The sequence below is a fragment of the Notothenia rossii genome (assembly GCF_949606895.1).
Source record: "Notothenia rossii genome assembly, chromosome: 4".
Classification (NCBI taxonomy): Eukaryota; Metazoa; Chordata; class Actinopteri; order Perciformes; family Nototheniidae; genus Notothenia; species Notothenia rossii.
In genome coordinates this window covers 15,023,254-15,050,081 of record NC_136902.1, presented here as the reverse complement: position 1 = coordinate 15,050,081, position 26,828 = coordinate 15,023,254, and the positions used below count along the sequence as shown (strand labels likewise).

The window sequence follows — 26,828 nt, the reverse complement described above, 5'->3', positions numbered from 1 at the left end:
GAGTTGAGCAGATCTGAGATTTTAAAATCTCTCAGAAATCGCCGTTTTAGCTACAATAACTACAGAACAATTATACAGAGTAGAATAAATGAAACAGAGAAGTCTATTTAAACAAGAATATAACTTACAGTGATTGCTGAGTCAGTATCGATAGTGTCCTCGCCGATTCTGGAAGCACACTGAGTTATTCTGATTTGAAATGCGCTATTTAAAATGTTTTTGCACTTCCCGCAATCAGCAGAGTCTTCCTGCCTATTGAAATGCACACTTGAGGGGCGTGACTCACTGAGACTTGAGTTACGCCTGGAGTTGAGCAGATCTGAGATTTTAAAATCTCTCAGAAATCGCCGTTTTAGCTACAATAACTACAGAACAATTATACAGAGTAGAATAAATGAAACAGAGAAGTCTATTTAAACAAGAATATAACTTACAGTGATTGCTGAGTCAGTATCGATAGTGTCCTCGCCGATTCTGGAAGCACACTGAGTTATTCTGATTTGAAATGCGCTATTTAAAATGTTTTTGCACTTCCCGCAATCAGCAGAGTCTTCCTGCCTATTGAAATGCACACTTGAGGGGCGTGACTCACTGAGACTTGAGTTACGCCTGGAGTTGAGCAGATCTGAGATTTTAAAATCTCTCAGAAATCGCCGTTTTAGCTACAATAACTACAGAACAATTATACAGAGTAGAATAAATGAAACAGAGAAGTCTATTTAAACAAGAATATAACTTACAGTGATTGCTGAGTCAGTATCGATAGTGTCCTCGCCGATTCTGGAAGCACACTGAGTTATTCTGATTTGAAATGCGCTATTTAAAATGTTTTTGCACTTCCCGCAATCAGCAGAGTCTTCCTGCCTATTGAAATGCACACTTGAGGGGCGTGACTCACTGAGACTTGAGTTACGCCTGGAGTTGAGCAGATCTGAGATTTTAAAATCTCTCAGAAATCGCCGTTTTAGCTACAATAACTACAGAACAATTATACAGAGTAGAATAAATGAAACAGAGAAGTCTATTTAAACAAGAATATAACTTACAGTGATTGCTGAGTCAGTATCGATAGTGTCCTCGCCGATTCTGGAAGCACACTGAGTTATTCTGATTTGAAATGCGCTATTTAAAATGTTTTTGCACTTCCCGCAATCAGCAGAGTCTTCCTGCCTATTGAAATGCACACTTGAGGGGCGTGACTCACTGAGACTTGAGTTACGCCTGGAGTTGAGCAGATCTGAGATTTTAAAATCTCTCAGAAATCGCCGTTTTAGCTACAATAACTACAGAACAATTATACAGAGTAGAATAAATGAAACAGAGAAGTCTATTTAAACAAGAATATAACTTACAGTGATTGCTGAGTCAGTATCGATAGTGTCCTCGCCGATTCTGGAAGCACACTGAGTTATTCTGATTTGAAATGCGCTATTTAAAATGTTTTTGCACTTCCCGCAATCAGCAGAGTCTTCCTGCCTATTGAAATGCACACTTGAGGGGCGTGACTCACTGAGACTTGAGTTACGCCTGGAGTTGAGCAGATCTGAGATTTTAAAATCTCTCAGAAATCGCCGTTTTAGCTACAATAACTACAGAACAATTATACAGAGTAGAATAAATGAAACAGAGAAGTCTATTTAAACAAGAATATAACTTACAGTGATTGCTGAGTCAGTATCGATAGTGTCCTCGCCGATTCTGGAAGCACACTGAGTTATTCTGATTTGAAATGCGCTATTTAAAATGTTTTTGCACTTCCCGCAATCAGCAGAGTCTTCCTGCCTATTGAAATGCACACTTGAGGGGCGTGACTCACTGAGACTTGAGTTACGCCTGGAGTTGAGCAGATCTGAGATTTTAAAATCTCTCAGAAATCGCCGTTTTAGCTACAATAACTACAGAACAATTATACAGAGTAGAATAAATGAAACAGAGAAGTCTATTTAAACAAGAATATAACTTACAGTGATTGCTGAGTCAGTATCGATAGTGTCCTCGCCGATTCTGGAAGCACACTGAGTTATTCTGATTTGAAATGCGCTATTTAAAATGTTTTTGCACTTCCCGCAATCAGCAGAGTCTTCCTGCCTATTGAAATGCACACTTGAGGGGCGTGACTCACTGAGACTTGAGTTACGCCTGGAGTTGAGCAGATCTGAGATTTTAAAATCTCTCAGAAATCGCCGTTTTAGCTACAATAACTACAGAACAATTATACAGAGTAGAATAAATGAAACAGAGAAGTCTATTTAAACAAGAATATAACTTACAGTGATTGCTGAGTCAGTATCGATAGTGTCCTCGCCGATTCTGGAAGCACACTGAGTTATTCTGATTTGAAATGCGCTATTTAAAATGTTTTTGCACTTCCCGCAATCAGCAGAGTCTTCCTGCCTATTGAAATGCACACTTGAGGGGCGTGACTCACTGAGACTTGAGTTACGCCTGGAGTTGAGCAGATCTGAGATTTTAAAATCTCTCAGAAATCGCCGTTTTAGCTACAATAACTACAGAACAATTATACAGAGTAGAATAAATGAAACAGAGAAGTCTATTTAAACAAGAATATAACTTACAGTGATTGCTGAGTCAGTATCGATAGTGTCCTCGCCGATTCTGGAAGCACACTGAGTTATTCTGATTTGAAATGCGCTATTTAAAATGTTTTTGCACTTCCCGCAATCAGCAGAGTCTTCCTGCCTATTGAAATGCACACTTGAGGGGCGTGACTCACTGAGACTTGAGTTACGCCTGGAGTTGAGCAGATCTGAGATTTTAAAATCTCTCAGAAATCGCCGTTTTAGCTACAATAACTACAGAACAATTATACAGAGTAGAATAAATGAAACAGAGAAGTCTATTTAAACAAGAATATAACTTACAGTGATTGCTGAGTCAGTATCGATAGTGTCCTCGCCGATTCTGGAAGCACACTGAGTTATTCTGATTTGAAATGCGCTATTTAAAATGTTTTTGCACTTCCCGCAATCAGCAGAGTCTTCCTGCCTATTGAAATGCACACTTGAGGGGCGTGACTCACTGAGACTTGAGTTACGCCTGGAGTTGAGCAGATCTGAGATTTTAAAATCTCTCAGAAATCGCCGTTTTAGCTACAATAACTACAGAACAATTATACAGAGTAGAATAAATGAAACAGAGAAGTCTATTTAAACAAGAATATAACTTACAGTGATTGCTGAGTCAGTATCGATAGTGTCCTCGCCGATTCTGGAAGCACACTGAGTTATTCTGATTTGAAATGCGCTATTTAAAATGTTTTTGCACTTCCCGCAATCAGCAGAGTCTTCCTGCCTATTGAAATGCACACTTGAGGGGCGTGACTCACTGAGACTTGAGTTACGCCTGGAGTTGAGCAGATCTGAGATTTTAAAATCTCTCAGAAATCGCCGTTTTAGCTACAATAACTACAGAACAATTATACAGAGTAGAATAAATGAAACAGAGAAGTCTATTTAAACAAGAATATAACTTACAGTGATTGCTGAGTCAGTATCGATAGTGTCCTCGCCGATTCTGGAAGCACACTGAGTTATTCTGATTTGAAATGCGCTATTTAAAATGTTTTTGCACTTCCCGCAATCAGCAGAGTCTTCCTGCCTATTGAAATGCACACTTGAGGGGCGTGACTCACTGAGACTTGAGTTACGCCTGGAGTTGAGCAGATCTGAGATTTTAAAATCTCTCAGAAATCGCCGTTTTAGCTACAATAACTACAGAACAATTATACAGAGTAGAATAAATGAAACAGAGAAGTCTATTTAAACAAGAATATAACTTACAGTGATTGCTGAGTCAGTATCGATAGTGTCCTCGCCGATTCTGGAAGCACACTGAGTTATTCTGATTTGAAATGCGCTATTTAAAATGTTTTTGCACTTCCCGCAATCAGCAGAGTCTTCCTGCCTATTGAAATGCACACTTGAGGGGCGTGACTCACTGAGACTTGAGTTACGCCTGGAGTTGAGCAGATCTGAGATTTTAAAATCTCTCAGAAATCGCCGTTTTAGCTACAATAACTACAGAACAATTATACAGAGTAGAATAAATGAAACAGAGAAGTCTATTTAAACAAGAATATAACTTACAGTGATTGCTGAGTCAGTATCGATAGTGTCCTCGCCGATTCTGGAAGCACACTGAGTTATTCTGATTTGAAATGCGCTATTTAAAATGTTTTTGCACTTCCCGCAATCAGCAGAGTCTTCCTGCCTATTGAAATGCACACAATGTTGATGTACTGAAAATGTATGGAAGCACAAAGCCCATTGTTAGGACTGACGATCACTATTGGACACGTGGAAGTGAGTAATAATTCAATGTGACTCAAAGTCAACTGTCGAAAGAAACAACACTTTATATGAAACTGAATGAATGCAGCCTTGATATAACCGTGGCACTCTGGGGCTGAAATTACATTTGAATGTTGTAATCTGACCTTTAATTTGATATCTTATCCCTATCAACCCAAAAATTCAAATACATTATTTATTTTTTTTATAAAGAAAAGTGATGTGTCAAATCTACAACCACATGTCATAATGCATGTTTTTATTTATAACACTTAAAGCTAGCTTTGTCTCTCAGCCTCATACTACACACCATAAAACAACTGCAGTAAAATGAACATCTAAAATACTTTTAAAAATATATTATTCCAGGAACTGATTTCAAAGGACAAGTCTAAACTAGAAGTCAGTTGTTATAAAAGTGCACACAAACTCACACACACACACACACACACACACACACACACACACACACACACACACACACACACACACACACACACACACACACACACACACACACACACACACACACACACACACACACACACACACACACACGTTAAAATTTTAAATATCTGAACAACACATTTCTTTATAGGAACCTGATTAAAAGCATCAGATATACTGTATCAATATACACATTATCTTCTGACGTCAGATAGAAACAGCAATAATTAGATTACCATGAAGACATCTGTGTATAGAAGCTTCAGAGTCGTGCACACACACACATACACATACATACACATACACACACACACACACACACATACACACACACACACACACACAGGGGCGCCGTTAGGGGGTGAAAAGTGAGGACGATTCTAAGGGCCCATGACTGCAGGGGCCCAAACAATTTTAGAACATTAAGAAAAAAAAATGTAAGTAACCAATGTGATATCTTTTCATGGGGCCCAAAATCCCTGGCAGCTCCCCTGCACACACACACATACAAACACACACAATGGCATCGATTACTGTACACTATAATGACATAAACAGATAAATAAAATAAAGCCACTCATTATGAAATCATCTACAATCAAATTACGTTTATATAATCATGTTCAAAATCATTTTATTACTCAGGTCATTATAACATCTTATAAAATCTTCCCATTTACATTCAAAATGACATAGTTAACAAGGAGCAGTGAAATCTAAGCAAGAGTTAATGGTTTAACTGTGTCCGTCTCGTCCTGCCTGGCAAAGACCCAGTGATAAAGGGTTGCATATTATAGAAAATGTTTAAACAGTAAAAATATATAACATTAATTTAATACATTGCCACACCAAGTACTGCATTTACAATATATGTTGTCTTCATAGAGATATGCATGTCAACAGTTTGGGTCTCCATAGTGGTTATCAAGCTAACTACCTTTAGGGTATTATGAAATCCAGTTATTCTTTAAATGAAAAAATGTAATTATTTAGATGTGCTTTCTGTTACATAGTTTAAACATTTATTGTATGTGTGTGTTTGCAGCACTGTAAAGCACTTTGTAAGGTTTCTATAGGAAAAAAGCTATTTAAATAAAAATGATGAAAATTATTACATGGTTACATCAACAGTGTAAAGGTATAGTAACATAATAACTATTCTCAAATATCTCTGACAAAAGTGTTACAGACTAAATATATAATATGCATTTTAGACACACACACACACACATTGTGCACACACCCAGCTGCTTTTAAATGTCTTAGATTCCAGGCTGGACGTACAAGGTTCATGTGTGATCCTCTATTACACAGGCCCCGCCCCCTCTCAGGTAGGCTGCTGCCATGAGTTGCATTTAAACTGTAATCCAGGTGCATCCCAGCGTTAGTCTAAAAACCAAGGGGATTACCAACACACAATCTCGATTCGCGATGGAGATAACACGCCCTAGGCTGTTCTTGATACTGGTAAGAATGTATCTTTTGCATTATTTCTGGACAGATTGGTTGAGAAAATGTCAAACAATTATTACTTGATATTTACTTAAGCCTTTGATTCCAGCATGATGGACTGCCTTTATAAACATTCACTGTTTGTAAATATATATAACCAAGCGTTAAATGTTTTATTTATATGATAATATGATCAAAATGATACAGATATAATGTGGCTGGTTATCAAAAAATAGATTATTTAAAATTAAGTCAGTTTGTAAATGACAAATCAAATATTTATAAATATTTTAAAAGTCAATGCTGAAGGAACTGGTTAATTCTGCTAATATTATAGATTATTGATAGAATATAGAGCAGTGCTTTAACGAGTATTGTGTGTATAAATTAAGTGACTTATTTAACAATGTGTTAAGAGTTGTATGTGTTAGTAATCACAATCATGAATATACAAAATAATCCCAAATGTACTTAATCTTATGGAATGGAATGTTTTTCTCTAGTGTTTGCTAGTCCATAGTTCATCTTTAAAGATTCTGAAGCGACAAAAAAGAAACTGGATTATTGATTCCTTTACTATTCGAGAAGACCATGAAGGAGGTTTCCCATACGAGCTGGGCCCGGTGTGTATTTACCGAGAGTCATAATAAGTGGAAATTAATGGTATTATGTATGACAAGATCCCACCGTTCACTACTGTGCTGTTTTACTCCCTGCAGCTCCAGGTTGAAAATAAATTCAGCTTTTTCAAAATACATGGTCAGGGTGTGGAAGAAGAACCCAAAAACATCTTAGAAATCAACGAAAGTACAGGAATGCTTACTGTCCATGGCCCCGTTGACTCCGAGAAGTTCAGAGTTTTAAAGGTTAGAAGGAATTTACTAAATGTGCATTGTTTAAATTATCTCCTGGATGTGAGTGTATGTGTTTGTGTGCCCTTGAAAGCATTTCATTATGTCACAATTTGTGCTATTGCATTACAGCTAACCTTTCAGGCCTATGATCAAGAAAAAAAGGAAACAGACACACAGCTTGGAGTTGAGATATTAATAATCGACGCAAATGACAACCCTCCAATGTTTGAGCCTGATAGGTATGAGGTTTCCATAGAAGAGTCAACACCACAAGGTAACTTGCTTGTCGTTTCTCAATCTGCAATCTTCACATATTATGGACAAATATTATACAAACTAAAACAAACTAATGCTTTCTTTTGATACTGCCAGGCACTAAATTCACTACCATCAAAGCAAACGACGACGACAGCACTGAGAACAACAGATTATTTGATTTCAAAATAATCTCAGTCATTCCTGACCCGTTTGACTTGGAGTTCTACCTAACGCAATTCGAATCAACTGCAACGGTTTCATTTAAAGGATGTCTGGACCACGAGGTGAGGAAACTCATTGCATAATTTGATAATTAACAAATCACAAATATAAAAAAAAAAAAAAAAAAGGTTAATCTTGGAACTTTTATCTTCTTAAATTTGAAGGTTATGGCTAAATTATAATATATTTAATAATAATTGTTGGGTGTTTTGAATTGATCAGAAAGCCGATGCCTACATTATTAAAGTGGAGGCCAAAGACCGTGGAGAAGAAGTTCAGCTCTCCAGCTTCGCCACCATCATTATCAACATAGAAGATGGAAATAACCATCTACCTGTGATAACAGGACAATCAGTGAGCCATTATTTCTTTGATTCACCTTGATAAGAATATGGTTATAATACAACGGTACATTTTCACAATTAAAGTTTTATTTTCCTTTCCCAGGGTACAGGGAGAGTAAAAGAAGGGGAGGAAAATGTTCTTGTTAAACGTCTGCAAGTTACAGACCGAGACACCAAAGGTACATCGGCCTGGAGGGCCAAATATCAAATCAAAGGAGACGAAAACAGGAACTTCAAAATCACTACTGATCCTGAGACAAATGAAGGACTGCTGTATGTAGAAAAGGTATTTTTTGTGTGATCATCCTGATGTTTTATGAAACACAGGCGACATGTTTTTATTAGCACAGATAAAGTAACCAGTATCCAGTAGTTTTTCCATGGGGTAAGGTATTCAACATCCAATACATTAGGCTCTATCGTTGATAAATCACTTTTGATCACAATAAGCAGTAACATTACATTCTGAGTATGATGCTGTGCCTTTGATTGCCCTTAGTTGATGAGATGAACTGCAGCAGTGCTAACAAAGAGAGCTAAAGAGAGTGAAACCTTTAGAAATGCATACTACTGTATTTGTTGGGATTCTTGTTTTTCAAGAAATTGACAACTATCAGTGACAAACTTTATGGCTGTCAGGTGACATGGCCTGAATTTGAAAAATTCCTTTCCTTTTTTTCTTTCTAACAGCCTCTGGACTATGAAGAAAGTCATGAAAAACACCTGAATATCAGTGTACAGAATGAAGCGCCATATTACTCATGCAAGGTGGAAAGAAGAAGCACCACTGGTCTTTGGAAAGTCAACACTATTGGCAGTAACACACTAACTCTGTCCACTACCAAAGTGACAGTGATTGTGGAGGATGTCAATGATCCTCCAATCTTTGACATGACTAACAAACACGTTACGGTGGCCGAAAATACCAAGGCGGGGCTCTACCTGGCGACATTTGCAGCTACGGATCCTGACGCTTCCAATGCCAGCACAATTGTGTAAGTTATGAATTGACTAGTTGTCGGACCGTCTCACGTGACTACAATTATTTGGTCAACAAATAACTCGCAAAGGCCTGATTGTGTGTTTCAGATACACAAAAGGAGACGACCCAGCTGATTGGGTAACAGTAGATCCCAAGACTGGAAATATAACCACAACCAAGATAATCGACAGAGAGTCCCACTTTGTGAAAGACAATACGTATAAGGTTACAACATATGCTGCTGACAATGGTATGACCGTCAGGAATAATTATATTGTGTTTGTTCTTATTTAAAATGTCTTCACTAATGAAAATGTACATGTGTTTTGGTCACCAGGTCTTCCTCCAATGACAGGCACTGCAACCCTCAACATCCATATTACCGATGAAAACGACAATGTGCCAGAGTTGACTGAGACAACATTGGACATTTGCCAATCTGATGGACTCTCTCAGGCCAACATCACTGCCTTCGACCTTGATCAAGACCCCTTTGGTGGACCTTTCTCCTTCAAGCTCCAGGAAAAAGAGAAGGGCAAGTGGAAGATTGACCCTACACAAGGTTAGAAAGTAACGACAGTTTTGAAAATAAACCTCTATATCCTTTTGAACCGAAAGGCTAAATGAATTGACAATATAAAAATGAATGTTTTATGTACAGGGTATACAACCAAACTGGTGAAGGAGCGCACAGTTCATTCTGGAGAGTATGATTTGGTGCTGAAGGTATCTGGCCTCCAGGGCGAGGAAGCAGTTTACAATCTGTCAGTTATTGTGTGTAACTGTGTTGACATAACGAAGCCAAATTGCCGCATCCGCAAAGCTAAGGGCTCCGAAGTAGGAGGAGGAGCGCTTGGGATCATATTTCTTAGCATGCTACTGCTTTCAGGTAGGAAACGTGTCTGAAACAACAATATGTAAAGATTCCCTTTAGTTCAAATGTGGAAGAAAAATATTTCACAGTAAAGTCATTTTGGACATAAACGTATATGCATTGATCTGTATGTGTGTGGTCTTTGTCTCCCAGCTGTACTACTCTTGATGATTCTGCTGAAGTGTAAGAATGAGCACAAACCAATGCCAGATGATAATGATTCAGGTTCAGGACATCTGATAACGAGTAACATTGAGAAACCCGGAACTGATTGCAACGTAAATACATTTTTTGCATAATAAACCTGAACTTTATTACCTCCCCTCATTCTTCAGTGATGTACAAACTTTAATTGTGGAAAAATAACTGTAACTTGTTGCAAAGAAAAAACGTTTTTTTAACTTTCAACAGGTGGAATTGTGTCACGGTCGCAAAGACATCCAATTACCAAGAAGGCCTTCAAAGAGAAAGCCAGCAAGTGAAGATCAAGTATACCTACATGTAATAACAGGCTTATAAAACACTTGTGTTGTTATATTCATGACAAATGAACACAAATTATTTTCATTTGTTAACATAAGGTCATTATTACCTGACTTGAACTTTTTTTTTTGCAGTCAATAGACACGGGAGGCCCGTATACAAACCGAAAGGAAATGGACCAATGGGTCTACAGGGTACAGACATTTATTTTTATTATTATTATTATTAAAGGATGTATCCCAGAGTCAATAAATCCAACGAAAAGACCAAAACCAGCAACGAAGTGCCATAGAACTCCATTGTTACTATTAAAAATGCATCAAATGAGCTTGGGGCTTAAAGTTACTCACTCACACACTCTTGGTTTTAGTCATTTCATTTTTGTTGACAACCAGAACAAATAGCCAGCCCTTTGTTGTGTTATGAAAAATGGACAATGGATTGATAATAACAATTATCATAAATTGACATGTTTTTTTATTTCCAGTTGAAAATGGAGCAAAGATATCAACGTTGGTGTTCTTGGCGCAAGGTACTATTATTATTGTTATTGTTATTGTTATTGTTATTATTATTATTATTATTATTATTATTATTATTATTATTAAGTAGTAGTAGTAGTAGTTGTAGAATTATTAAGAATTTAACTGAGTCAAGACATGTTCCGGGAAATGTTCCATTATTTATATCTGATGTTAATCAGAACTGAAATCACATGATTTACTTCTGATTTCCAGGCTTGGGTTCTCAACGGCGGATCTTCTGCAGACCAAGAGATTAGTGTGATGCAACATACAATGATACTCAAATTACTACAAGATGTAAGAAATGAATTGAATCAATTGTTTAAAGTTCTTGACATTGTGTTTCTTTTCAATAATGTTTTCTCCCCTTTGTCTTCTGCATTCTGTAGCAGCTGTATGCCCTCAGCGCACCAGAAGAGGAGCTGGGTGATTATGATCCTCATAATTACACTGAGGAGGGAGACGAAAAACACAACTTTGATCTTGATGCCATCTCCATCCCTGATATTCCCTTTGACCCAGAACTTGACCTGGACCTGGATTTCAAGTTTGATACTCTGGCCTCAATCTGCATGTTGAGTAAGAGACCATGCCTGCAGTACAAAACCTGAGCCTCAACGTTTTGAGAAGCAACAAAGTTTCAAGTGGAAAGTCTAAAATGAACACTCCATCATAACTGATTTTTTTTTTTTTTATCAAGTTAGTAATCCTAGATAATAATTGTAACCATATGTTTGGAGGGGCAAAAAGGAAAACTGTTACAATTATTGTGGGAATGGACAGAATCGGCTGATTTTGTGAAATAAGGTTTGTATAACTTAATTGCTTACAACAGGAGCTTTCTTAACTAATATTATTTTGGGATTTGAAAATGATTACCTTTTTGTTCTTTCATACAAGCAATGTTCATGGCAGATAGGGAATGTACAGTGTTTTTGAAAGGATTGGAAAGCATGAAATAAGGTCTATTATACAAATAGAGAAAAACGTTTTTAACACTTCGAATAAATGGGAAAAACCTTTAGCTTCTGGCTTCATCATGCTCTTTCAAAGTCAGACATTAGGTTGGGATAGTGTCATAAGGATGACAGTGGGATTTGAATGTACTATTTATAATACAGGGGACTATATCTCAGGAGGTTATGAAAGCTCTTAAAGCAATGGTTGAATATATGAGAATGTTGAGTGGATACAACATGCAGTGCATGCAGTGCAGGGATAATGGCTGCCTATCATATTTATTTTCAGAAATGTTTTGTTTGTTTAGCCTTTAAACCTGTAGTTCCTTCAATTTATTTTTGTATAATAGGCTAAACCTTACCTCATCAGATGTTTAATGTGATTAGTGTTTTGAAATAGATAAATAAAAATATATCAGTTTTACTGCTATAGACACCAACTTTCACCCTACATAACTTTCTGTCAATGTTGTGCAACTTGTTTTCAGGAACTTTACAGTGTGTCTCAGATTAAATGTTGCTCTGAGATTGAAAGTCATTGAAATATAGGCTAATGTCTTGGTTTGTGGCTGGGTCATGGTAGGCAGAGATACTAACTCAGTATGTATACATAAAGCCCTCCCAAAGAAGTACGATGATTTATGATGCTATCTCATGCACCCTGATTCCATGAAACTATCAGTCAAGAATTGCAAGATCGTCAAACCGGTTTTGTTTTTGATACCTGTGATGGTGTGCGGCTTCATGTGAACATGCCAAGAAAGAAATGCTCAGTAGTTGCAGCTGTTTCCAAAACAAGCTCAGCTAGCATAACCCCAAGTTGATAAGCTATTGCACTTAAGATACAGAAACTTTTTCTCAAGAGTTGCTAAACCTGTGTAAAATGAACCATACACATCTTAGTGATCCTTGGAAATGTTTGATAACAACCACAATTATTATTAGATGAGAATAGGTCATTTAAAAAATGCATTATACACATGAAATGAGTGCACCTATATGTGCCTAATGATGACAGTCCACACCGTTTCCAGACTGTGATGCTGTTGAAGGGAGTCTCATAGGATTACTGCCTATTTATCACTCTCCTCATCATTGTTTTTCACACATGCCTAGCAAAAGAGAGAGTGGGATCAGATTTCATAATCTAAAGCCACACCCAGAAGAACAAGATAATCAGCTTTGTAGACATATGGCCAGAACAGCTCTCTCAAGTTAAGAGGGCTGTCATGCTGTTTAATGTGCAAACAAAGCAGCCATGTAAGTTCAACCAAAAGAAAAGATATAACACAACATCCTTTAAGACAACATCAGGACATCCTGCTTTAAAAAAAGCAAGAGACCTCAACCGTAGCTGGCATATAATGAAGCTTTTACCTCTTATGTATTTTTATTCTCCAACGTTGCTATTCATTAACCTTCCCCTCCATCCACCTTAAGTCTGACTGCTTTGTCTCAGCTCTTCTATCCACTCTCATTTATTATTTCAGTTCTTCAATACACATTTGAACCAGATTGCATTGATGTACAGGGCCTTAAAGAAAAGACTGTTATTTATTTTGGAGTGATTGTATTATTTGATGTACCCAGCATGTCTACCACTTTGAAGATGCAACATTTTTTTCTTTAATTGTGAAACAAACAGGAAATAATGACAAAAATAAATGAAAAAATCTGTGTGCATAAGTAATAACCACAAAACGCCAATAAGCTGTGAAGCCACATTGTACAGCAATTAAAGGTGCAAGCTTCTTTTGTACGTCTCCATAAGCTTGGCACATCTATCCAACAAGATTTTTTCGCATACATCTTTTCATAACCATTCTTTAAGTCATACCACAGATACTCAATCGGATTGAAGTTTCATCTTAATTCCATTGTTGTTTTAGCAGTATGCTTTCGGTCATTGTGAACATCCGTCCCAGCCTCAAATCTCTTAATGTCATCATTCCTTTAATTCTGACCAGTTTCCCAGTCGCTGCCTATGAACAACATCCTCACAACATGATGCGTTCAGCACCATGCTTCACTGTGGGGAGGGCGTTCTAAGGGTAATAACAAGTGATATTGGGTTTGTGCTAGACAAAGCGTTTTCCCTGATGGCCAAACATTTTTCATTGTCAGAGTACTTTTCCAAGTAAACATCCAAAATCCAAATGAGTTTTTTTATTTTCTTCTCATCAATATACATTTATCTGCCACTCGTAGAGCATTAAGTTGTCCTATGGACAGATACTCTGATCTCTGCCAGGCCAATACTTCCCCTAAGCTTTGTCCTTCCATCTATTTAGGGACCTTCTTTTTCTCAATGCAGTTTGCATGTTTGGTGGGGCCTAAATACAGATAACATATATACAGATGATGTAGCTGTAAGAGCTAATGTGACACTTAGATTGCATACAAGTGGACTTAGTTAGACATTGATTTAATTCTGAAGGTCATTGTTGGGACTTCAAAGTCGGTGAATAATGATTACTACTTTTAAGTTTTACATTTTTTCAAAATGTTTTACTGGGCTTCATTTTTTTCATCTTTGTGGTCTATATTGTGTTATTGAAATAAAATCCATATTCAATTGTTTCAAATGACAAGTTTTAATGCAAAAAAATAAATAAAAAACACCAAGGAGGGCACTGAATATTTTTGCAAGGCACTGAACTACGGTAATTCCTTTTTGGGGAAACGATTGTTTTAATTTCTCTGAGTTCTATATTACTGCATAGTACAACATCAAAATACAAAGTATCTTTACCCTATGTGGTTCTTTTTAAAACAAATTCCGGTTTTACTGGCAACGTCATAATACATTGCCGAAAGCATTTTTATCTTTATACACACATTACTAAAGGACTGCTGGCAAATTAAATACACGTCTGCACCCTTTTGATTGTGTGGGCTGATAATCCATTTAAGAGCAGAGGCAGCCCACCAATGTCATCATGTAGACTCTACAGAGTATTAATGGCTAAAAGGTTCAATAAAAAAAATCATAGAAAGTTGTTTAAAAGGGTGTAAGATGCATGCCCTCTGCTGGTATATTTAGGAATTAAGTTGTCATTGACAAGCTTAAACACAGAACAAAAACTTAGAGCATCAAGTAAAACGGAAAAACATGTATCTGTATCTTCTTTGTCGAGTACTCTATGCTTGTGGTTTTGTAATGACTGAGAAAGTGACCAGATTATGTAAACGACATGGTGCTTTCAAGTCAACTGAAATCAGTGTTCCTGTTTGTTTCTCATAATCATTTCTATGCACACACTCATCCTATCATAGACTGAATTTGTATAACTTATTTGTTTTAGCAGGCTGACCCTAGACAGGCATTTGTTAATACTAACATTTAACAGAGTACTGGCTTCTCTCATTTTAATACTTTATTGTGTAGCATATAGCTGCTATATCTTTCCAGAAAATATAAATAAATTATGTATACTTATCAAACAGCAGCAAGTAATTGACAAACTAACACAGACATTGAATTATGTTTCGTTGATGTGTTTATTAAGCAATTTAAAAACATTCCATGTCTTCAAGTATAAATATATATATCATGAAAATATCAGACAAACTCATTTTTACTACCATCTTTTGGGTTTCTCTTCCCCACTACCTTCTCCTTGGAGATATCCATCATACAGCTCTCTGAGGTGGAGGATGAGCTCTTCTGTGTTTTGTCCTGTGAGCGCCGACACAGGGATGACCCGCTGGGAGACGTGGCTCTTTAGAGTCTCTAGCTTCTCCCGGGCCTCAGGAAGGTCCATTTTGTTGGCTATGATGACTTGAGGGCGCAGGGACAGACCCGGCTCATACTGGTCCAGTTCATAACGCAAGTGCACGAGCTGGGTCCAGGGCTCTGGGGAAGACAGGTCCAAAACATAGAGTAGGAAACGACAGCGCTCTATGTGGCGCAGAAAAGAAATGCCAAGGCCTCGATTCAGATGGGCTCCTCGAATGATGCCTGGGATGTCAGCAACTACACAGGACAAGGGTAAGAGTGCAGCATATATATTACACTGAAGAATAAGCTAAATCTTATTAAATCATTTCTACAGTGTTTTTAAAAAAACGAATATGAATCACTCTCTACCTGCAACTTGCTCATGATCCCTGTAATTGACAATTCCTACATGTGGGTTGAGTGTTGTAAAAGGGTAAGCAGCCACAGCAGGCCTGGCGTTGGAGATGGCTCTCAGCAATGATGATTTTCCAGCATTCGGAAATCCCACCTGATGGGATAAAGATGTTTCAAATGTCAGTTTATTACATTTTTAGAGTTGAAAAACAACATGTGCCTATGAAAATTCAAACATTAGCAGCTTTTCCTCACCAGTCCAGCATGGGCCATGGTGCGGAGCTCCAGCTGAAGGACCCTCTCCTGGCCCAGCATTCCTCGGGTTGCCGTCATTGGTGCACGATTCTCATTGGACAGAAAGAACCGATTCCCCTTCCCACCAATTCCCCCAAATACAGCCAGATACTCCTGGCCGTGCTCCGAAAGGTCGGCCAGTGCCTCTCCTTCTTCCTTTACCACGGTGCCCACAGGTACCTTAATAATAGGAAACATCATCAATGGTTAGACAGTGAGCTTATCGTACATTATACAAGTCTTCTTAAATTACATTCATAACTGACATATAATTCATAATCAAATAGATGGACTCACAGAAATATAGTATGAGCTCCCGTTCTTGCCATAACAGTTCTTGCTGCCACCTGGTTGCCCATCTTCTCCCTTGTAAATCGGAACTACTTGTGCCAATGATTTGACAAACTTGTCCGCTGGAAGTACATAAAAAAGAAATTAATGACAAAAACAAGTTTGGGCATGATGAAGAATAGACAAAGCTTTATGAGTGAGATAGCGTTGATGATAACAATGATTTGAACAATGTTCCAGCCAGCAGAGTGGGTAGTCCTTCATTTTAAAATAATTAATATGTTGTCTGGAGACAGAATGTGATAATTGTAGAGAATACATGGCAAATATAATAGTGTCTCGTGCCTGGAACCACACACCAAACTTACCCTTCATAATGATGCTTCCCCCATCTCCTCCATTCCCTCCATCTGGTCCCCCCCACTCTTTCCGCGGCTCACTGTGAAAGCTGGAGACTCCTCTGCCACCAGAGCCAGCCATCAGCTTCACACGCCGATGGTCTACAAAACAACGGGTCTGTGGGCCAGATAAAAAAATACTTAAGAGAGTAATCCAAACTGTGATTCATCAACAGCACACTAGCATTAATTACAGACAATATTTCTCTGTTTGTAATGTTTTAACAAGGATTGTTTAACAATGCTGATCTTCATAGAGAATTAACCTAAGACTGGATATAATTAACACCTGTCCATGATAGAGGTTTCTTTTATAATCATCTAGTGAGACATGTAGTAGAGATTAAGGCATTTGATATACGATATATTCCTGTGATGTAATTGTTTTGGATTTCAACATTTAAATATTCCCATCTGTGTCTTCATTCACACATTTTACTCATTGGCTACTTGAGGGACAAATAACATTTTCATTTCACATAATGAGGTAGTGGACAGACTCCATCCATGCCTTTGAAATTACTGTTCATTTATCTCAGTTGGTATCTCTATTGTAGGTTAATTTAAATCCCTAGGTTATGAACAATGTATACCATTATCTCAAACACATACCAGCTTCTTTTCAGACAGCTCTCTCTTCTTCGGCTGCCCTCTGACTTTGGCGCACAGCGAACAGGAGGAGCTGACATCTCTGGAGCCAGCGGTGACTTTCTGCCATACCGCTGCGGATACTGGTAAACTGTGACTTAACAAGCTAACCTTTTTACTTCTCACCTCTTGTCCTAATATGTATCCTAAAAATATTTCCGGAGAAAGAAGTCTAGGGCTTCTAAGTCTTGACAGCGTCGCCAACATTGTACCATTCAACAGACAGATATCAATACTAAAGAAGGGTTGGCTAACCACGGTTTCACAAAGTCACCACGTTTTGCCTCAATACACAGCACTCACAGCAGAACAAATGTCCATTATGCCAGAGAGTATCCGGCTTACCACTGGCTACGTTATACAGTTAATTCCCGATGGATTTACATTATTTCATAATCGTTTTGGCACGTCTAATAACTACTGCATGCTTATACTGAGTACGCTACTGGCACCTACGGAACCCGTGAAGGGACAGTTTGTTTACGCGATTGTGAAATACCGTTCCCTTTTGCTAATGCGATTCAGCCCTGTAACGCCACCTTCTGTGCTGGAGTGAGTGTGAGTTATGGTAGGCAGGATGAAAATGAAAGAAAACAAGTGGATATGTTATATTGTCAATGCTACAGAACTAGCCTTCGCCATTGTACATGAAACAGACTTTTAGACAAGTGTATACTTCACTTCTTTAATTTCAATATTAGCGGGGATCCTTTTAAAGGTAATCCTTGCTTTTGCATCTCTTTTGTTTTATTGCAAAATACAAAAAATAAAGAACTAAATAACTAAAATGACATAATTATTCAAATAATTATATAATTTTTAACTCGTGTATCTTTAATTTAATATTAGCAGAGATTTCTCGGTGACGGAAAAGTGTAAATAATAATAATAATATCAAAAGGTGAATGTCAGTTTATTTGTATATAACAAACAGTAACAAAAGACAGCAGAAAAGATCAGGCAATGCAGACTTACAATAGATAAGAACATAACATTCATATTTGGATTATGCACACCAAACTTCGCTCTCACTGTTTTCCTCTCACACACACTCACGCGCACGCGCACACACACACACACACACACACACACACACACACACACAAAAGGCGTACCGCACATTCAACCACATCAGTGCATTGAACTACAAAAGACTTGCCATACATGTTCAGTTCACATAAAAATGAAAAACACAGATACAAATTCATTGAAGTATATAAGCCTGTGATTGTCCCTGTTGAGTGGCAGCTACATAGTTATTTAGCTGTGACAGCCAGGTTTCCCCCTTTGTTGAATAACCCTGCAACTGTTACGTTATTTTACCCATCTGAGATAAGTTGAGTTACTACAGAATATACTGCAATGAACCTTAAAAACCCTGTTACTTGTTTTTCCATCTAATACAAAATATATTAATAAAAGTGCTCACTGGAAAAAGTATGTTGAAGTAGTAAGTTTTATGTTTGTGATAAAGTTCACATCTGTCCAAAAAGTCATATGATTACAGAAATAATGTTCTTAAATATGACATGCGAGTTGAAACCTGCAACATAACATTAGACAAACCAGACCTTTGACATCAAAGATTTTCAAAATATAATGCAAATAATGAATTAAAGTATAAAAAGCATCCTCAACATGACTAACTGTCTGAGTGTATTGCACTTTTTAAAGTAGAGGTGCAGGATGTGTTACCATTCTGTTCCTGTATTACTTTGGCTTTTTGAGGATTATTCGTTAAAAAGAGCCCGAATTGCACAATCCAAAACAGCTGACAATACATACACTGTCACTGCAGAATAAAGTGCTGACAAAGTGGCAATGTGTTTTTATGTAAAATCATTAATGATTGGCATCACAATAACTCTAAACTCCGCAATACAATACAATAACTGTAGTCTGTTTAGAGGAATGCCACCCACAATAAATACCAAAACTACTGCCGCAAGTCTGTATGACTATCATGGATACTTATACACACCTTTAGGTCTGGATCAGTTGGCTAACTACTGTGTCGAATACCTCAGAAAGACATAAGTATATAGTGAAAACACATAATGTTAGACCACACAGCAACACATCACAGTTGGACTAACAGACAAACTCCCTGATCAAGTCAGGTTTAAGGACCAACGTTTTCACCTTCCTAAAATTCGTTTCCTTTAGCAGGAGATAAAACAGCGTCTCAACTAGGAATTAAAGCAAGAGCTGCACTTAATCTTTAAGATAAATATCAACGAACAATTCATTCAAGGCTAATCAGTTTTTTTTTTTTTTACCACAGTCTCACAAGCCTGCTTTGCGCACCAAACTAATCAATAAAAAGAGGCTTGTTAAATACAATAAACATTAAAAGACACATGAAAGGCATAGACAGCAAAATAATAGAATTATACAGGCGATTGGCTGCAGCTCGTCGAATTTCCTTACTGCTACTTAAATAGTACCCTATTTAATCCATATAAAAGGTTCAAATGGACTACATTGTTTTTACGACCACTGTAGGGAGCAAAACAGATGAAGAAAGCATCACATTTGACTGAGTTTGTATTCTTGGCTAGAAAGATGATTAATGAGAGAATAATTAATCTGATGCAGCCAGATCTCCTGATCCGGCTGAGCAAGCGACACCCTGTAGAACCGTTTCTTTTTTCACTCTCTTTTAGCAGAAAAGCAAGGTGGAACCTCATTGCTGATAATTTCCATACTGACCCTGCAACGAAAAAAAATGATTCATACAGAGATTAGAAAGCATTTCATACATTGTGTTGTTCACTTTCTCTTTGCCTTTCTGTAATTAATGAGACACAAAACGATATTCAAGCTACACAGTAATTTCTACATGCATTAGCTGTACTCATGTTTTAAAGTTGATAAAATAGTTGAATTTAAAAGGAAACACTGTTTTTGTTGTTCAATAATAAAACATTTACTGTTAAATTCCATCCAAAATACTCAATACTTATATACATATTTTCTCATATGTTAACTGTGTATTAGTCAGTGTTGCAACGACAAAATCTGAGATCTGATCTAAGTCTATGAACCTGTTCGTAGGTATAGGGCCTCTGCGTCTGGGCTCCAGGGCCTCCCTGGGAGGAGCGGTAGGAGGTGTACTGTTGGCTTTGACCCTGCTGATACTGAGAATACTGGGAGGATCCACCTTGGCCAGGACCTGTAGCAAAGGGGTAATCCGTTAAATTATTCATTGTTTGTGTGCGTTTAAATGCACACATTATGGCTGTATGGGTTGTTCTAACCGTATCCCTGTGGCTGTCCACTGTAGCCTTGTTGAGAGGAGTACTGCTGCTGGCTGTACGGCTGCTGCTGACCAGAGCTCTGCTGATACTGAGCCTGCTGTTGACTGTATTGAGAGTTTCCTGGAGGCATACAAAAGGTGTTAGTAATGTATTTTTTCGTATGGATTGGGGCTCATTCGGTTAGACACATTTAGACAATTTAAGTTTGGGAGAGTGGAGGGAAATACATCTTGAAAGCATTGCTTAAAATTACAGAATGAACGACTGCTACCTCCTTCATAGTAATGCTGTGAAGATTCATCAAAGGATCTGTCGTAGCCTTGCTCCCCATAGGAAGACTGTTGATACGAGTACTCCCCATGACCTGTAGAGAAAACTGTTCAACACATGCAAAAACTCCTGTGCAAAGGCAAAACCCACTTACATAGAGACAGGAAATTATTACTCGCAGATTGAGGCCAAAACATTTATAATACATGTGCAACGAAAAAAAATCCAAGCACAGACAACAGTTTCAACACTTCTCGCTTCAATATTCACAAAGCACAAAGGAACGCCCTGGAGGAAGTGTGTGCTTTGTTCTCAACACACTGCTATGGCACTTTCTGAATTCTGAAGTTTCGGCACACCAAAGGGGACAGTATGGACACAGACACACTGGGGGAAAAAAGATTTGAGACCAATGTCAGGCTTTAGCATTTTTTTGCAATACTTTCCAACTCCCAAAGCAAGGGTAAAGAATGTGACTGGGAGGACGCGCTGAAGCACCAGCACTGCAGTAAATCTGGCTCAGGTATGTAGATAAGTGCTTTAATAAAAGGGCCTGAACTACAATGTGGCTTTGTGTATTTGAAAGCTGTGTGTATGAAGTTTATGGATGTGCACGATTACCATCAGGGTAATATTGCCGGTTTATGGGCTTGCTGGAGCTCTGAGTGTGTCCATACCGCTCTCCGTAGAACTCTTCTTGTCCCATGTACTGCCATGCAGGTCCTGCAAGGCAGGCAACGCCACGATTTGTTAAACAGTCGGCTGGACCAATTGAGTGCTGAGTTGGAGACGGGCTGTGACAGGACATTTAAGCACTTTAGTTCTCTGCGAATTAAGAATAACTTAAGATCATAACAGACATTATGGCCAGCTTTCTTGGAAATACTTTAGTTATGAGGCTATTATGGGTAGATCAAATCAAGGGAATCAATATGACCATACACTCTATGTACTGCAGGATAATGGTTATTATCAGTGGTTTCTTAAACGAAAGAAGCTATAACGTGCCAACCCAATCTTAGGAGGCAATAATTAAAGAGGGGAGAGATTACAATGAATAATTCCATGACACATTTAAATGATATGTAATTTAAGAGGAGAAAATGAGGATTAGAGAAAGGCAGTTCACAGGGAGAATCTGATCTCTGCTCGGTGGTGGTGTGCAGAAACTCCAGATTCCAATCTTTCCTTTTCCTTTTCAATTTCATCAAACAAAGTCAGAAAAACCAACCTAACAAAAACCCTCTTGAAGATGCATCAGAACCACGGACAAGATAAATGCCTTGAAAACCACAACTGGCTGAAATGTTTCCAAATACAGTGATGAGTTGTAACAACTAACAATTTCTATCGTAACAAAATAATTCCAGATGTGACCCCGAGCCCAGGGATGACAGAATGGCCCTGGCAAAGCGACCACAACCAAGCAAACCTAAACTATGGAGACCTCAACTCCATAACAAAGTTCTCTCTGAAAACTCTTCCCCCAGTCTTGCAAGGATAATGTACCAGGGTGAATGAGGACAATCTATCGTGGTCGTTGCCCTGGAAACAGTATCACATCCTTTTTATAGCATCTCAGTTACTATGTGCCAAGTCTACACCCTTCAAAAGACATAACAGAATAGGGTGGAGCTATTATTAGACACATGCTGACGCAGCAAAAGTTAAGTGATTCACAGGAACTCAAAAGTGGGTTGGGTAATTCACTTCAGAAACACTTTTTGTAATATTCCATGGAATGCTCTTAACATCCCGAAAGCAATGAATACATTAAATGCTTTGACAATAAATACATTAAAAAATGTCATCTGTGGAAGCCGTGGCGCTGTAAAAAGCACGACCAATTATTTTAGCCGGCCCGGCTAAAATAACTGGATGGCCTACCTGCCTGTCAGCCTTCCATCTCGTGCACAAACTTATCTTGTGCCCTCATTGGTCATGCGTGTTCGTGTGTGTTGGAGGAGGGGCTCTGTAAGGAAGTCTGAAGGAAGGAGCAGATTTTTTTCGGCTGCGTAGTTTCAAATTCTAGCGCACTCGAGCTGGTTTCTCAATTCTTACCTACCCTACCTTTAATGTGACATAAATCACACAGCCTGTAGGCTTCTTAAAGTTGAAGGAATCTAGGCATCTAGAGCCTCACTTAATGGAAACCTGTTGACAATTTCAGTCCTAACTATCCCAAGGTACAGTCACACATCCATCTATATGTCTTTAAGCACTCAAATTAACCAATTTCCATGTCAAACCGGCAAGAGGAAGTCTTACCACCTACCTTGCTGTGAAGAACGGTAGGATCCCATTGGTCTCTGAGACATCATACTGTTGTTTCCTTGACTGCTCTGACCCACCATACCCATGGCCTGCTGTCCCTGATAGTGTTGGCCCCCAGCCTGGGCTGAAGAGTAGTGTGGAGTGGCAGACTGTTGCTGCATCATGGAGACTGGGGGGGGGAGATCTCATACATTAATATACACAGACACATTCAAGGAATATACCTGCATGAGCATTTAACAGCATTGGCAGAAGTGTGCATGATTAAACAAATGAACAAATGTAGAAGGAGTTCCATGTCAATCAGAGCAAAGGGAAAAGCCAAAAACGGTCTAAAGCAGTCAGGGGTCTCTTAAAGAACAACATTCTTTGAAGAGATGCTTTCAAGATGCGGCTCAGAAGTAGGCAATGCAAACAAAGTTAGCGAAGTCAGTGCATAAACATAAATATCCACACAGACATCCAGGGAGAGGAGGGCTGTATCTCAGGGTCAGGAGTTGGAGATTGGCGGGGTAAAAGCCTGGAGCAGAAGGAAGAAGGCAGGAAACCTCTTTGATGAACTGAATGTGTTTGCCTATTGTGATGGTAGATATAAACTAGGAGAGAATTTGCAGATTGATGAGCACAGATAAACATGTAAACAATTTAATGTTTTGGCAAGATCAATGTGCATTTGTCATGAATACATTTAGAGGTAGTTTAGAAATCATCCCACTCACTCTGAACACTTGGAAGGCATTACTTTCAGCAATCCCTTTTTTTCTGAGTGATACATTTTCCAACATACCTAATGATAAAAAACAATAACTAATGGGACTTCTTGCACCATAACTATAAAGTTAATGATAATCAATTCTTAAGTGTTTTTGAGTGTTCAAATCCTAAGCCTGAATGTATTAACCTAACCTAGCCCTCTTCCCATAGAAATACACCAAATCTCCTGATAAGGCTGCACTATACCTGGCTCACCTTGGTTAGACTGCAAGTTGAGGTTGCTGCGGGAGGAGGAAGAGGAGGCTGAGGGTGTGGAGGAAGAAGAGGAAGAAGAGCCATAGCCAGACCCAGGACCCTGGATCATGCTGCCCTGGGAAGAGGGCGCAGAGTGGCTGTAACCAGAGGTCGGGGCCGAGCTACCGTAGCTGCTGGCTGGCTGGCTGAGGGATGCGGAGGGAATGGCCGACTGCTGCATGGGGGCATGGCTGGGGCCTGACGACACACACGCACAGTCAGAGCAGCCAGCACATTCCCATGCGGGGCCATATCGTGTTAACCACGGACCCACATTCAGTTCATCTTTATAGGAATCTTTTAAGGATTACTTATTTATTTAAAAATGTATTGGTCACAAAAAGAAGAAAAAAAGTTGCAGAAGCTGCAAATAAATCTGACTGTCAGGCCATGAGATGCACATAAGATCATAAAAATATTTGCAGGCAACAACGACAAGCAACACTGTGAGGGACAAAATCTGCAGACAAACATGCAGCCAATTCAGGATCAAACAACCATGAAAGAGGGGGGAACACGATGAAAGAGAAGGTGTGCAAACCAAGTGTGGGTTTGTGTCAAAAAATCTCACCATTGCTCATTTGACTCTGCATCATTGATGTGGGGGGAGGTCCCGATGCCATGTTGTCATTGAGGTTGCTTGGAACATGTCCCACACTTTGGCCCATCCCTCCAGAGACCAAAGACATATTGGTAGCGGGAGGCTAGAAATAAAAAGAATGCTCAATTTTTTTTCACCTTGAGAAAAGTATTTTTTCTAATTGATGTCCTTAATTTCCTTATTTTATATAAACTCTTGTCTACTAAATGTATCATTTTGTTAAAAATCATTATCAGTGGACAGATTTCATGAACATGCATGGATGTTTACTTCTTGATTGTCTACCCACAAATGTATGATCACATATTCATGGATGGTAAGAGCATAATCAATCTGATGGAGATGGGAAAATATACTGTTACTTCCTCTTGGAGGACTCACTGCAGGTAGTAGTGTCTGCATGTTCTGATTCGAATCTGCTATTGTGGCCAAGTAAACCAGATTTCTGTGCAGGATCTGCTGATACCTGTCAAATTGGAAAACAAAACATAGCTTTATTTACTGACTTGTATTACAATTATACGGCATCAGTCAGGAGTAAAAAAAGAACACTCACTGTGTGCATTCAGCTGTCTTGCCTTTGCTTTGGTAATCCATTATGCATTGTATTAAATGATTGTTTTCATCCAGCATCTTCAGGAGACAAAACAACTTCAGCTGACAGTAAAAGTCACAATGTATGGCAAATTATACACTGAAAGATGGCCTCAGACATTTCAGTAATGTCCTAACTTCAACAAGCCTTCTTTCTGGGTCAGTTTTTACATTTTTACTCATAATGGGGCCAAATATGGAAGCACTTCCTCACAGTCTTTTTTTAGGACCTTATTTGAAAGTCCCTGTGTTGAAGATTGGTTGTGCAGTGTTACAAAAAAGGCTTCAGTCAGGTAGCCTATAAAAGCAGCAGTCTCAGGAGGCTATATGGCTCATGTTTGTCCAATGTAGCTCGGTTTTCATCATACAATGTCTATTTTCAGCTGATTGTTATATTTTGCAACAAAGCAGGGGTCCATAAAAACAGCTCAACCTTTTGCCACGCTGTCTGACAATAAACGGGCACCCATAACTAGGCTACCTTGATCAGGTGTTGTGCTTTAAAATGATTAGAAACACGTAACACCATTTGAAGCAGATGATTTATGATAAAAGTAAAACATTTGTCATTTGTCAGAAAGAAAAAGCAGAGATTGACAGCATCACACGGAATCATTGATGAGCATAAGCGATCGCCTACATTCAGCACCGTGTCTTTGTTATAGGTACGCACCTTCAATTGACTGTCACAATACCAGTTGCCATTTCTTCTGATATTCACTACAGGCTACTTTCTCTGCACTGGCGGACCGCAACCTCCCATCCAGACTAGAATATGTTATCACAGGCGCCACGACGCACTTAAAGAGGTTTACCTTTTGAATCGTTTGCTGTGTCACCTCCCCTTTACTCCTGGGGCGCGCCGAGGAAAACGCCACCGACATTTTGTCATAAAATAAAAGCGCTTCTTTTATTCTAATATTTATTATCTTGAGCGCAGCCCTCTATTTGGGTACATTTTTGTCCATTACCACCAGGAAATGGGGGTATATTGACAATAACAAATCTCTGTCATGAAGGGAGGAAAATAAGAAAATAGTGGATTTCTCTGAATGTAATTCGACACACGATTTTACTGACCGCTATGTATAGTTTGCAATCAAAAAAATATACAGAAAATAAACTGATACGTAATAGTGAAACATCCCCATCCCTCAGTTTTTGGTATAACCCGGACAGTGATAGCCTACCACTTTCCCTCACTGTAGACGGAGTATCCTCTGATTCATGACAGCCAATCAGTCCTCATTGTACACACTGCTCGATGCTCTAAAGCTCGTTCGAGAGGAGTGATTGCAGAAGTTGTTTTAAGAGGTCTCTGTGTGAACAAGACATCTTATTGCCAAAGTCTCATGTTCATATTTGTTGCTGAGCATTTCCGTCCCCTAGCTAAATGTAGTAGTCGA

The 26,828-nt window shown here is 38.6% G+C and overlaps 3 protein-coding genes across 6 annotated transcripts; 1 reads left to right on the top strand and 2 right to left on the bottom strand.

Annotated features, from left to right (window-relative positions):
• Window positions 1-6,167: 6,167 nt before the first annotated feature.
• LOC307037768 (cadherin-13-like) lies at window positions 6,168-12,253 on the top strand. Its single transcript, XM_079678857.1, has 17 exons — window positions 6,168-6,224; window positions 6,713-6,832; window positions 6,929-7,075; window positions 7,193-7,337; window positions 7,436-7,605; window positions 7,766-7,897; window positions 7,991-8,173; window positions 8,578-8,882; window positions 8,977-9,119; window positions 9,207-9,431; window positions 9,531-9,758; window positions 9,897-10,021; window positions 10,155-10,232; window positions 10,361-10,420; window positions 10,714-10,758; window positions 10,964-11,047; window positions 11,140-12,253. Exons 1-17 carry the CDS (start codon window positions 6,189-6,191, stop codon window positions 11,359-11,361), a joined length of 2,448 nt encoding a protein of 815 aa, XP_079534983.1. The 5' UTR covers window positions 6,168-6,188; the 3' UTR covers window positions 11,362-12,253.
• A 2,938-nt stretch (window positions 12,254-15,191) lies between these two features.
• Window positions 15,192-17,955, bottom strand: mtg2 (mitochondrial ribosome-associated GTPase 2). The gene is made up of 6 exons (XM_079678889.1): window positions 17,380-17,955; window positions 16,738-16,885; window positions 16,376-16,491; window positions 16,040-16,258; window positions 15,800-15,938; window positions 15,192-15,685 (listed from the first exon to the last, which is right to left on the bottom strand). The coding sequence occupies exons 1-6, from the start codon at window positions 17,620-17,622 to the stop codon at window positions 15,291-15,293; spliced, it is 1,260 nt and encodes a 419-aa protein (XP_079535015.1). The 5' UTR covers window positions 17,623-17,955; the 3' UTR covers window positions 15,192-15,290.
• Window positions 17,956-18,312: 357 nt separating this feature from the next.
• LOC307037788 (calcium-responsive transactivator-like) lies at window positions 18,313-26,619 on the bottom strand. 4 transcript variants are annotated; one of them, XM_079678895.1, is made up of 11 exons: window positions 26,238-26,619; window positions 25,385-25,461; window positions 25,210-25,294; window positions 24,799-24,931; window positions 24,189-24,425; window positions 23,221-23,388; window positions 21,567-21,668; window positions 20,947-21,039; window positions 20,676-20,795; window positions 20,463-20,590; window positions 18,313-20,128 (listed from the first exon to the last, which is right to left on the bottom strand). In XM_079678895.1, the coding sequence occupies exons 1-11, from the start codon at window positions 26,304-26,306 to the stop codon at window positions 20,102-20,104; spliced, it is 1,239 nt and encodes a 412-aa protein (XP_079535021.1). In that variant the 5' UTR covers window positions 26,307-26,619; the 3' UTR covers window positions 18,313-20,101. The 4 variants fall into 4 exon arrangements, with proteins under 4 accessions (XP_079535021.1, XP_079535018.1, XP_079535019.1 ...); XM_079678892.1 differs by lacking the exon at window positions 21,567-21,668 and having other exon boundaries at window positions 20,947-21,051; window positions 26,238-26,615; XM_079678893.1 differs by lacking the exon at window positions 21,567-21,668 and having other exon boundaries at window positions 26,238-26,608.
• Window positions 26,620-26,828: the final 209 nt, after the last annotated feature.